Raw genomic sequence first — 12,956 nt, 5'->3', positions numbered from 1 at the left:
AAAAGGTGAGGCTGCAACCCCGTATGTTTGCACAATTACTGCCCCATGGAAAATGTCTGGCATGGGCGGTTTTCTGTGGTCAGAGTCCACACAGTGTTCTTCCACATCTGACGGCAATGTACATTGCCTTCGATTTCAGGCGATTGGAGATGGTTGTCGAGAGTGTGAACCTCTTGAGCGGCCAGAGGGACTATGAGGCGGTGCGTGCTCAAAGTGAGGCGCGAGATTGGGATCTTGACTGGGAGGAATACCAGTCTTTGGAACACTCTTCGCAAAGACAGGGTCCTCTGCCGGTGTTGCGGGATGGATCTCCATTCCACTAGTGCCGTCCACCCCCGAATGAGAACGAGATCTCGTAAATCGTACCGTCTCCTGTTCCTCCGGGCGCCTTTCAATCGGAGACCAACCTCCTGCGACGCTCCCTGCAATGATTCCTGCCATGGCAGTTGCAGGTCCGAACACTGAATTCGAACTAGATCTCGCTCGTCGTCTGGCCTTCTCGGGAGTCGAGGGAGATCCGGTCATTGCATCCGACACGGCTTGCTCACCATCCGGTGTCTGGGGCAGTTCGCTGGTTGAGCGAGAACGAGAAGGACTGCGTGAGCGCGGTAAGAATGTGTCCCGTGGATGTTGTAGTTTGTATGCCAATTCCGACATCCGACCACCACGGATTTTCTTGAGGAATGTCAATTCATCCCGAATCTCCTCTAGAGCCGGATTCCACTGTTGAACTCTATCCTCATCGTCCTCAACAATGAATTTAGGTCCCCGTTTCTTCCGTCGAGGAATACTGGGAATGAGTCTCGCGAATAACTCGTCTGGGATCAACCGAATAACCACGGCCATGGGCATGGAGAGGGCACCGAGAACAATCGAATAACCCCATTGAGCGCCGTTGATTCGGTGTATCGAGAATGCTTGACCTCCAACAAACATGATCAAACATTGGCCACCAACAATGATGAACTGAATTCCAATGAACCACCAATTTCGAAGGATTCCTTCAAAAATATTGAAGTCGTTATCCAGTCGTCGCGAGCTAGAGACAGTCAGTCCATCCATCGACCATAAGTGGAACCAATCCTCCTTACTTGTATTGATTGAATATTTGCATCCACACAAACGTATTGAAAATCGTACTTTGCAGGCGATCCTTTTCATCTTCTGTTTGATATGACAGAATGCTCTCTCCCGCGAAATATAGGATGAGAGTGACAACAAGCTGGAAGATGGACTGGCCAATAATCATCTTCCACATCGTAATGGTGATCAATGGTGCTGACTTCGGTTCCGGTCGTCGTTTCAATATCGAGGGCGAAGGGGGGTCGGTAGCCAATGCGAGGGCTGCAAATGTATCCATGATGAGGTTCACCCACAGAAGCTGGACGGCCGTCAGGACAGAGCTTTCATCATCATTGGCCACGGCAGAGATGAATGTCAAAAAGACCGCCGTAATGTTGACGGTCACTTGGAACTATGGGCAAGTTAGATCTGGGACCAGTGTTTGAATTCGTGCAAGACGAACCTGAAGGAATTTCTTGACTGCATCGTTCACCGTTCTGCCCCACGAGATGGCTTTGACAATGGATGCAAAGTTATCGTCCATGAGGATGATTGCTGAAGCCTCTTTCGCGACCTCAGTTCCTGCAATGCCCATGGAAAAACCTACGTCTGCGGTCTTGAGCGCGGGCGCATCATTAGTACCGTCACCCGTGACTGCCACGGTTTCACCGAGTTTCTTCAGATGGCCCACGAGTAACCTCTTGTCTTCAGGGCTTGATCGGGCGAGGACTTGTAGACGTGGAATGACCTGAGTCAGCTGCTTCGAGCTCAACTTCCTGAAGACAGGACCCTCCATGGCGATTCCACCCGAAGTAAAAATCCCACATTCGGTGGCAATAGCTTTAGCTGTCATGATGTTGTCGCCAGTTACCATGCGCACAAAAACACCTGCCACTTGACAATCGTGAACGGCTTTGGTGACGCCCGGACGCAGCGGGTCCTGGATGCCCACAACACCGAAAAAGACCATGTCCTTGAAAACCTTATCAAAGTCCGCCTGCTTCTTGTCATCTGGTAAAGCAGCTCCCCGAGGAGGCCACTCGCAAAAGTCTCGATATAGGAGTGCGATTGTACGCAGGGACCTCGAAGCATAATTGCTGACAATGCCGTTTAAGGTTTCAACCTGTTCCGGAGTGATCGGTGAGTCCACAACCCCTTTGGTCGGATCACTGATGATCCGGGTGCATTTAGCAATCAGGATCTCAGACGCTCCCTTGACCAGCATACGGTATTTGCCATTGGCAAGCCGAATGACGACGGCCATACATTTGCGACCCGAGTCGAAAGGCACCATTTGAACGATGTCTGAATTGGCTCTCTCCTCACTGAGGGATCCGATGGCAAGATGATCGCTGACAAAGGAAAGCAGAGAAGTCTCGGTTTTGGAACCGATAAAGACCTTCCTACCCCCTTCCTCACCTTCGAATGCGGTTGAATTGAGTATCACCGAATCCTTGAGGAGCGCCAGAGTCTCCTGTGAGAGCGTCGAAATGAATTCGGATGAAGAGACGTCGTTCGAAGACGTGACGGCGCCTTCAGATTTTTCCTCGCTCACGGCCGTGGAACTGATAGGCTGTTGCCTGTCGCCGAATCGAGAGGCGGTCGACAAGGTTCCTGCGACTACGGTCATCTTGTTTTGTGTCAAAGTTCCGGTTTTGTCCGAGCAGACCGTGGTGGCATTGCCCATGGTTTCACAGGCACGGAGGAGTCGTACCAAGTTGTTGTCTTTCAGCATTCGTGTCGTAGCAAATGCTAGAGCGAGGGTGACGGCCAAGGGCAATCCTTCTGGCACCGCGACGACGATAATTGTGACCGCGACGATAAAGATTTGAAGAAAACGCTGACCTTTGCCTTGGGAGCCACCGTCGATTTTGTTGAGCTGCGCTAGGAATTTGATGAACAGCACAACAAAGAGTAGCAAACCCGCAGCCAATCCCAACTTAGCAATGTACTCGGCCAGAATATTCAATTTCGACTGTAGAGGTGTCGTTTGTCCCTCGTCCTGAAGAGACATCAAGGTTCTGCCATAGCTGGAATTGACGCCCACAGAGGTGACCAGGAATGTGCCCACACCTTCCGAGACCTTTCCGCCTGAAAGAATGAACGGGTCCATTTTCTTGAGACTCTGGTGGTTTTCAATAGCGTGGTATACTTCATCCGCAGGTGTTTTCCGAATAATATCAGACTCGCCGGTGGCGGATGATTCGTCGCACTTGACGTTGTGGCCATCAATGAATACACCGTCCACCGGGATCAGATCACCAGGCTCCAGATGCATCACGTCTCCAACCAAGACATCATAAACCGAAATCTCCTGAGATTTACCGGATCGAATAACCTTGACCGAGCGTTCCTCCTTTTTGCGATTTAATTTGATGAACTGGCGTTCCTTTTGGTAATCATTCAAGGCCCCCACAAAAGTAACAACAAAGATTGCAACCATAATGGCGACACCTTCGACCCATTCGACTCGAGCTTCATGCTCTTCAGAAGGGACGGGATTGACAGTCTGATAGATACCCAGAGCGAGAGAGATGACAGCGGCGACGGAAAGAAGAATCAGCACCTTGTCGTTATAAGCGATCCAAGCAAGTTGCCAAAATGTTTTGGCTTTCTTCTCGGGCAGTCGATTGTCTTTGAAGATGCGTTTGCGGTCGGCAAATGAATTCTCGGAGATCTTCGCTGGAGCAGTCATTGAATTGGATGTGTTGATTCTCTTGACCGTGCCGTAATTTTCCTCGGCTTCAGCACCTGCTTGAACCGCTTCACGAAAGTCCACCGTCCCGCTCAGGCCAACTTCGTCGACACTTAAGCCACTGTGTCGATCCGTCCGGAGACCTTTTTCCAAACCTCCTAATCCACCGAGAGCGTGAAAAGCAGCCAAACTTTTAGGATTGATCATTTTGTTCAACTGCCCGGGCGAGAAGGCGAATTTGTTGTCCTGAACTTCAAAATCGGCCTCGGAGCCAGGGTCTGGTCTTAGTGCGTCCGCATCGTTCATCACATCATCGTTGTTGCTAAGGGAAATCTTGCTCGAGTGGTCGTCCATGCCAGTGGTAGAGGAGGCAATCTGGGTTTCTCCCCCAAATTCCGACGTGGGCGAAACTTCAGACTCTATAGACGTCGCCCTCGCCCTTAACCCAGGAACAGAAAGAAAATTTTGTGCTGTTCCATCGAGGAACTGGGTTCTGGGAGACGAAACATTGTGGGGAGATGTAGGTCGGGACTCGCGTGTATCAGAGGATGGTCGAACGTCAGTGGGCGAAACCGAAAGGGGGGAGGACAGGGTTGGGCCCGAGTCCAGGCCAACGGTTTGTATGCGTGGTAGAGGGCCCGGTCTGTCAGAAGCGGCGCTGGGTGGCTCTTCCGCGGAAGGATTTACAGCGGAATCGTCGATACTAATCGTGGGAGCCCTCTGGCGCGGCTGTTTAGGATTCGGTGGCTCTGGGTCTTGCCCATCCGGAGTTGAAGGCATTGCAGAGATTGCGGTACGTGGGTGCCAGATTGTGGGTGTATTCCAGACGAATGTCCCAAGTCTCTTGAGTGATTTTGACGTGGCTGAGGGTCAAGAATGATATAAGGAGGATTTCAACAGGAAAGTGAGAGCGGCATGAAATTTTTGAACTGGCGATATGTCCGGACCCGCAGGAGAAGAAGATGTTGGCAGTATGGATATGCAGTTTGTTGGTTTTGTATTAAATCAAACACACTGGTACAATGAGCTGTCAGAACGTGTCGATGCACGACAAAGCAAACAGGAGTGGCTGCATACCCAAAAAAAAAAAAAAAAAAATAGCCCTCCAGTGAATATCAAGCAACCGGCCTGGGGAGGAGGTATTGACAAAACCTCCAAGAACCAATCCTGCTTTGAACTTTAAGGTCGATCCGACGCAGGTCACGGAGGCACAACGGTAACCGTAAAAGTTGTGTCGTACCGTGTTCGGTGGACAAAGTCTCACCCATGTACCGGGGGGTGGAGGAGGATCAACAATGGGGGAACGCGAAAGGAAAGAAGGAAAACAAGTTAGCGGTTGAATGAACAAAGAGAATGGAAATGCAAGTATGAGGCAGGGTGTGCCATTTGCGACTCGTAGAGAGAGGAGAAGGAAGTATTGTCGACATGAAAGAGAACATTACGGTCGATGGTTGGTACGACTCTGCGGAGCTTGCAGGATACAGGATGTCTCTTTTAGGCCTGGCGTAGGAGGTGCTGCTAGGGTTCTCACCAATAAGATGGAGGGCCGAAGAGAGAGCCACTTGGAGATTTAGTACTGGGTACCTCCAGACTACGCCCAGCTCTAGCGAAGCACAGGTAGCCGGTACCTCATCCCGGCAGTGAAAGTCAACACGGAGATTCCAGGCCCGGTTGACCCCTGGCCCTCCGTCTACTGCCCATCCATGCGGTAACCCTTTTCTATTCTTTTTCCTCCGGGGGGCATTCGTAGTCAAAGATCTCCATCCATCTGGCATTCAACCTCGCTCAAATTTCCATCTCGACTCCCGTCTCAACATCCTTTCCTTCCGCCAGCGACTAGAATATCTGACACACAGCCGCGAGAGAAAGAAAAACCCTCAACTATGCCCCGCCCTTTCGTTTGCGCGCCAGAATTCCTGCTTTTCATCCAATCGAATGGAACAAGGTGGTCAGGGCGTTTTGCACTGCCACCGTACTAAATTTTCAAGTCTCTCGCAAGTTAGGCATCCTCCCTGTCAAGTCAGTCATCTCTTCGGGGAATAAACTGTAACCTGTGATTCCTTGATCCTTCTAAGATGCTCCGGACCAGGCCACGAGCGATGAAATGCACCCGCCAAATTGATTGGGCTCCACATCTCACATTCCTATCTCCCACTGCGGAACCCTGCGCTGGTCACTCTACCACCTCATCAACATCAGGATCTGTATCGGAGATGAACTATTACTTCCAGCTTATAAGTGGCGAGTGGCGAGTTTTGGATGAACATGTTGGACATGACGCTCATACGGTGGGTATTTCTACTTTCCTCAACACCAAAGTTGCAGCTGATAAAGCCAGTATTCAAGAGTGATTCTTCTCCTGCCTCATTTTTCGAATCTTACTTCACCGTCGGACATGTAGATCCTGGTCCTGAAAAGTCACTTGTTACCCCCGAAAGACACAAGCATTGGCAATAAGAATTCTTGATTATAGGACGGCCTTGGCCCTCAGACCCAAGAAAGGCTAATGAAGCTGGGCGGTGTTTTGAACGGGAAAACGATAGGATTCCGGCTTGCTTGTCAAACTGTTTTGTCAAGTGGTTGCCAGATCCCTCAAACACTAACACCGCCAACCTGTAGGTTTAACCATGATGTTGGTTTAAAGTGAAGCAGCCAACGGTACATGGACAATGCCGTCACTGCACCTGCTGGCCATCATGCCATCATAGCTTGACCAAAAAAAAAAAAAAAAACAAACTGCCGTAATTGGCTATAGACTTCTTCTCGGGCACTATTTGACAGGCTACACAAATCACGAAGCTCATTGTCTTGGTCAAGTTGACTAAAATCCAGGGAAACATCACGAAACAACTTGTATTATGGATTTAGGACTCCTTTTTTTTTTTGAATCTGTCTCGTCCAGTACTCGGTCCGCACAGACAAAAACCAACCTGAAGACGACTCAGTCATACTTTGCCATCAACCCACCGCTGGCTCCATTCTTCTGAATCATCTCCTCAAATCCTTGAATCCGACTGACCATTGCATACGGTTTGACGGCCTTCTCCTTCTCGACCGTCTTCTTGAAACATCCGCTCCACCCAGGACGAGGATACTCGTGGACTACATTCTCAATGGTTTCGGGATGCACCAATTCAGGTCCAGCCCCGATATTGTCCAGCAGCGTGCCCAGATGTATCAACCTTGTTATCAAGGTGATCTTTCCCTCATCCTGAATGTCTTGATGTCTGATAATGGCTTCCGTAACACTCTCGGCCTGCTCGCGTGGCGCGACACCCTCTCCTCCAGTCATCGTTGGGTCTTGCAAAAGCTGCAAAGCATGATACGCGCCCCAGAATTCAAAGCTCAGTTGGGTACTTGTCAAGAATTCGGTGCTGGTCCCGATATCATGCAGCATAGCAGTCAAGAACCACGTCTCCTCGAGATCCGAGCCTGGAGCGAGTTCATATTCCGGAAAACATTGACGGGCAATGGCACAGCCGTAGCTATACACGCGCAGGCTGTGACGGTAGGTGTCGACGTCCAATTTAGCTTTGGCATACGCGGCAACACGCGTGGCAAGGGGTGTACGCGGTGGCTGAAGAGAGGAGGTGTCCATAGGGCCTGGGCTGGTTGTTTTTGGGTTTTGCAGTGATTGATCAGCCGGTAGGGCCGTGAACCCGTACGATTTGGCTGTGTTGGCCATGGTACGGAGCATCGGCGAAGCAGATGGATGATGCAACTGGGGCGGGCTTACTGGGTCGAATTCGAGTGAAATTGAAATTGTTCAGATTACGCGTTCTGTTCTAATATAGGTTAGTTGGTTATGGAGATAGACCGCCTTGTGTGCTATGGGTAGTAATAATTCAATATAGTGAATCAATTCTCTTTGAGGGACCTGGCTGGAGACCACCAAAGATGTCTGCTGACACTTTAATATATACATTGATATATTACTCCATGCCACCCCCCTTCTTTGATTGTATCATGATCACATTACGTTCCCTCAAGCCATTTAGGGAGCAAAGACTCTTGTCAATGTCAAGGCTGAAATCCCCTCAAAGGCCAGTACATGTCACCATTATGGTGATCGCTGTGAGCTTTGATAGGCTGGAGAATGTGCCATTACTAACACTTCCCTCTCTTTTTCCTGCTTCTCCGGAAAATGCCGCTCCACTAGCTGACAGTACGCCTTACGTCTGATTGTCTGATTACTACGGAGCTGGCGATAAGTTCTTCCGTACGGGGTTGCAAACTACTCCGTTAGGGATTGCCCCTTTGCATTGGACATGGCCATTCTCTTCCTGGTCTCCACGGATCAATCCCATGGGTCGGCGAGGCATTCGGCGTTCTTTTCAAACAGAACTACTCCCGCATCGCACTTCTTGGAGATGCCTCTAATTGACAATGCTTCTTATCACCTACTTGCCCTTTCGGCTCTTGACGATGCGACGGTCAAATCAGGAGATTAAATGCATAGCATACGTTGGGATAATGGCTTGAAGCCCGTTCATCGCACTTCTCAGGCGGATTCAACAAAGAGTTCCAACTTCGATCGAGACCTAACTAATTGTAAAGGCTGAGGGATCTGACCGAACGAATGAATGTGCTATGTCCCCCCATTCCATCGGCTCTCACGCACCTTTGGCGAGGCCAGGAAATTCAAATTAAACCGATGTTCACGATGGAAGCCGTCCATGGAAAGCAGGCAAGGCAACCATCGACGGCTCAAGTAGAACGCGCGCGGAATAGAAATGTCAAGCCCTTTGAATCTCGCTAACCAGTTGATCAGCAGTTCGGGCTCAAGGTGAATGGGTGATCATGACCAATACCACGTCTGGAAGAGTGGAAAGTCAAGGAGGAACCCATCCCGAAAGAGAGCAGTGAGCAGAGCTCATTACAGCTGATGGATCGAGGCAGACCTACGGAGGCTTTCAATCCTTTAAGTGCATAGAAATCGAAAAATAAGGAGGGAACTGGAGCAAAAGGAGGAACTCGTTTCACCCCCTTCTTGTACAGCCTCGTTTACCGTCAAAATTTCAACATATTCCCTCCAACGTGTTCCGGCCATGCAGGTATAGACTGACAGTCGTGTTTGTCCTTTTTAGCAAAGAAAGAACTCTTCCTCCTGTCCTCTCTAGTCTCATGAGCGTTACATAAACCCCCCAACCCCTCCTCCACACTGGGTACTCACGCGTGTACATAGGTACGTTCACGAGTCCCTTTTCATTCCTAGTCTCCCTCCCATTCCTCTAATGACGAGCATCTCATAGCCAAAACGGATCTCTCAACGAGTTACTGCCCATATCCCCCATCCTCCGTCCTCCACACTTAACATACCCACCATCTCCGCGTCTCAGCCATCCATCACCTGCGTACCTAAGAATCAAGATCAATATTAGAATGACACGTACCGAGGAAGTGGGCGGCCACATTGAAGCCGCATCCAGCAAGGATCATGTCGTGATGGAGGAGGAGCTGAAGGAATTAAAATGAAAAGGATATGTTTAGGAGAAGATTTCGTGGATGAAAATAGTCGGGTTTGCCATACACTCTGTGGGTTTGTCTGCTTCGCTGATTCTTGGAGAAACAAAAGTTGACTCATTGTCGTCTGCTAGTTCAATCCACAGCCTCCAGATCAAGAGAGCTTTGCTCTTTCCAACTGACTTTCCAAATGTCACCATTGCCCTGATCAGCTTTCAATTTCTTTGCCTTGGAACCAGTTTGCTCAGTCGCCTGCAAGAGCGCTTGACTGTCAACGGCAAAGGCTCTGACCAGTTCTTTCATTCTACCACCTTCAATAAATGCATTTGTCAGCATTGGAATTTGAGCAACCAATTGTGCGAGTTGCATGCATTCAACCAACCAAGCCCGGGAAAGGTAGTGTCCTGCAAACCACAGCGCACTATTATAAGCGAGGGTGCATTCGGGAATGTAATGATTGCGGAGTTCTCTCAATAAAATGCTTTCCATATCATCCTGAGGTTGACATAGAAACTCGGTGTCAAATAGAGGTTGCATTGCTTGTCGAACATCATCGAGATTCTTCTTCAAGTCACGTTTGTTTGCTCGTAGAAGTGACGGATTGGATCGGTTCCTATTTCATTCCAGTAAGTTTCGACTCGAAACCTCGCCCGGGAAAAAAAAAAAAAAACTTACGCCTCAAGATTATCAGCCGTGTATTGGAAAGCATCTAAGCTGTCAATGGCAGCCACAAGTTGTTCCAATTGCCTCCAAATCAATGACTTGAACGCCAATGTTTCACGGTCCGTACCCGTTCTTGTTAAAGGATGGTCTAGTATTGGGTCCTTTCGTTTGCGGCTCGGACTAATGGGGTGAATTCGATCTTCGTCATCTTGCTCTTCATTCCCGGCTCCACCATTTTCCACAGTTGGTTCCCCATCCGCAAAATTGAGATTCATGCCGACGGCAGCAAGAGAGGTTTCCGATAGACTGACTCGTTCAAGAAGTTGACGTAATGCCACAAATCTCCCATCGCACAAAAACACCTTATACAGGACTGTCACGGCCCAAGCAGCACTCCCCCAGTTCTCGGCATCGACGTATCGACACCATTCCACGCTTCGAATTGCCTTTTCATCAGCCTCAGAAATTTCCCCAGTCATCAAGTTCGGTCGGACTTTTAATTGAGCAACCTTGCCTATCCCGACCGAAACAGTGATTCTTGGTGGAGTCGGTGGTTTGGTACTATTTCGAAGTCTTTGAATGTCATTGAAATTGGCCAAGGAAAAGATGCCATATGCAACTGCAGGAACATTGATGTTGTACTGTTTCATGAGTTTGACTTGCAGGTCCCGCTCGCGAGCATCCGTGACGTTGATCAGAATTGCGCCCAGAACATGTTGACATCTTTCTTCGGACAGTTTCGCAGCATAGAGAGGTATCAAAGAGAATTTGCCGTGGCTTTCTAACCAACTGATGTAGTTGGCGATGTTGTTCTCCATCTCGTACTCGTGGTCTGCGTACGACGACTCTAGCAATCCCAGAGAACGTAACACAAGCTGGAGGTGTGCCACCATTCGTACGGAATCTTGGTCTTGAGCGTTTACCTTTGCAATTTCATTGCCCTGAATTTGGTCGGCTCCGATAATGTGAGAACCCTGACCAGTCGTATGCGCCACATGGGCCGCAGCCTGGCCCATATCGACAAAAAATGCATCAAAGTCCTTGGATACAATTGCCATCTCCATGAATCGGTGAGGCAGATGAGTCTCGTCCTTTGTTCGGGGGTCCGACTGAGCTATACTGGAATAATGTCGAATCTGGATGGTCGAAGGTGGCTGAGGTCGAAATGCAATGACATTGGGACTGGTCAATTTGTTGTTGTAAGCCTGAAGGTAGCTTTGATATCTCTTGATCAAAAGAGCGTTGAAGATACAGAACAGATGATCGTCGACCGTCTTGCTTATTGATTTAGAAGCTTCTGTATCGCCGCAAAGAATGCCGTAGACAGCTTTTTGATACCGATCAAGAATGGCAGGGTTCTGTGCAAGCATCTCGCAGCGTCCAAACCACTCTGAATTGGACGAAAGGCTAAGTATGCGGAACCAGGGCGAGTCTGCCATCTCGCCTTTGTTGTGAATGCAGCTTTGTAGGACTGAATATCGCCAAACTTCTTTCCGTTCGGCCCACCAGGACCGGATTTGGGCGGCTGTCTGTCCACGGCGTAGCATTTCCCAACATGTCTGCCAAGCGGCCTGTTCATGATACTCATCCTGTTCTTGAAGCACAGCGGACTCGCGAGAGCGAGCATCGGGATCCAATTGTGCCACAAGTGGTGCATGATCTGTCTTTCGTACATGGGAACGGTTGAGCCCAGGGTTCGACGGCTCCAGGGGCATGGACCAGACCCGTGTTCGCTTTTGTTGCTTGATGGCAGTTTGAGTGTAGATGGGTCCAGCACTCCATACCCCATCGCCGCGTTCCGACTTTTCAATCAACTTGCGCAAGATGTCTTCAATGGGCCGAGAAGTGTCCGCGGCTCTTTCCTGCAACCACCCCAGTATGCACTCGTACTCCTGAGCGACAGCATCGGAATCGAGAAAAGCAGTCCACAATTCGACGTTGCCCGAGTATCGGTGAAGCCCACCTAATCTCGATTCCTGGGCAATCTGCACGTTGTTTGCAGCTTCTGGAGAATTGCAGGACAGAAGATTCCGAACTAGAATCCAGAGGTGGGCCTCGAGTTGGATCTTCTGAATCTGTGCGTCGGCTTCATCTGCAGGTGTTTTTGACCTCCGGGTCTCCGCAATATTGCTATAACGCTCCAACAATATGAATGCATCATCCCACAACGTTTGGTCGGTAGGTTCTCGATCGAGGACGAACTTGTCCAAGGCTTTGGCGAAGTCTTCGACTTGTCTGCTTACACGATCGGCGGTGTCTTGTAGAGGTTGGAGTATCTCTTGAGCGGTAGATTGATAGGGGGACTGTGGATCTGTTGTATTGATCAGCATTTTCTATTCTGATGGCACAATGCAGTTGGGGGAGTTGGGAGAGTTTGTTGCGCGGGTGAAGAAATTTGGGGTGATGGGTGCCGCACCTTCCTGCACAGAGTCCTCGTCGTAGTCATCGGCCATTTCCTGGTCGTCGGCCTCGTTGCTGGGCAGTTGGGACACCATGTGGCTCTGCTCATCGACCTATTTCAAGGTAGAGAAAGGTCAGGAAATCGTTGTGGCAGCTAGAATGCTCGAGATGGACCTTACTTGAGACACGTCCAAAGGTCGTCCTTGGACCGAGGACCGTGTAATGGGAGCCATTCGCAAGGAGCACCAGGAGAGATGGAAGGTCTCGCTATGGCGCTGGTGATCGAGTAAAGACGCTTCGGTGGATTGTCAGCTTTTGTGAGGTATTCTCAAAAACGCGACGTGAAAAGAAGTTCACGATTTAAGACGCTATCCCCAAATTGGTGGGAGGGCAGAACAAAAAATGGCGATCCAATCGTTCACTCCACATTCTTCCTTTCTCTTTCTCTTCTCCATCAATGTCATACAGGTAGTCATTAGAGTCTCGGAACAGACCCCTTTCTTCAATGTTTGTTCGGATCCGGCTGGATCTCTTGCGTGCTCACGATTGCCTCAGAGCATATTTGCATTCGCTGTTCAGCTGACCAGACCTCGCCAAAAAGGGACGATGGTTCAGGTAGAAAAATACGATTTGCTACATACACCGAACTCGATGTTTTGCAAAGTAGTGCCGC

The 12,956-nt window shown here is 49.6% G+C and overlaps 3 protein-coding genes across 3 annotated transcripts; all 3 read right to left on the bottom strand.

Annotated features, from left to right (window-relative positions):
- Window positions 1-135: 135 nt before the first annotated feature.
- Window positions 136-4,537, bottom strand: Z518_11025 (calcium-translocating P-type ATPase, PMCA-type; the record flags this gene model as incomplete). Its single annotated transcript, XM_013411295.1, has 3 exons — window positions 136-1,039; window positions 1,092-1,474; window positions 1,526-4,537. 3 exons carry the CDS (start codon window positions 4,535-4,537, stop codon window positions 136-138), a joined length of 4,299 nt encoding a protein of 1,432 aa, XP_013266749.1.
- Window positions 4,538-6,698: 2,161 nt separating this feature from the next.
- Window positions 6,699-7,442, bottom strand: Z518_11024 (uncharacterized protein; the record flags this gene model as incomplete). The annotated part of the gene is made up of 1 exon (XM_013411294.1): window positions 6,699-7,442. The coding sequence occupies one exon, from the start codon at window positions 7,440-7,442 to the stop codon at window positions 6,699-6,701; it is 744 nt and encodes a 247-aa protein (XP_013266748.1).
- Window positions 7,443-9,355: 1,913 nt separating this feature from the next.
- On the bottom strand, window positions 9,356-12,516 carry Z518_11023 (uncharacterized protein; the record flags this gene model as incomplete). The annotated part of the gene is made up of 4 exons (XM_013411293.1): window positions 9,356-9,833; window positions 9,896-12,194; window positions 12,300-12,396; window positions 12,463-12,516. 4 exons carry the CDS (start codon window positions 12,514-12,516, stop codon window positions 9,356-9,358), a joined length of 2,928 nt encoding a protein of 975 aa, XP_013266747.1.
- Between the last annotated feature and the right edge of the window lie 440 nt (window positions 12,517-12,956).

Source organism: Rhinocladiella mackenziei (assembly GCF_000835555.1).
Source record: "Rhinocladiella mackenziei CBS 650.93 unplaced genomic scaffold supercont1.11, whole genome shotgun sequence".
NCBI classification, from domain to species: Eukaryota; Fungi; Ascomycota; class Eurotiomycetes; order Chaetothyriales; family Herpotrichiellaceae; genus Rhinocladiella; species Rhinocladiella mackenziei.
This window is presented reverse-complemented; position numbering and strand designations above follow the sequence as displayed.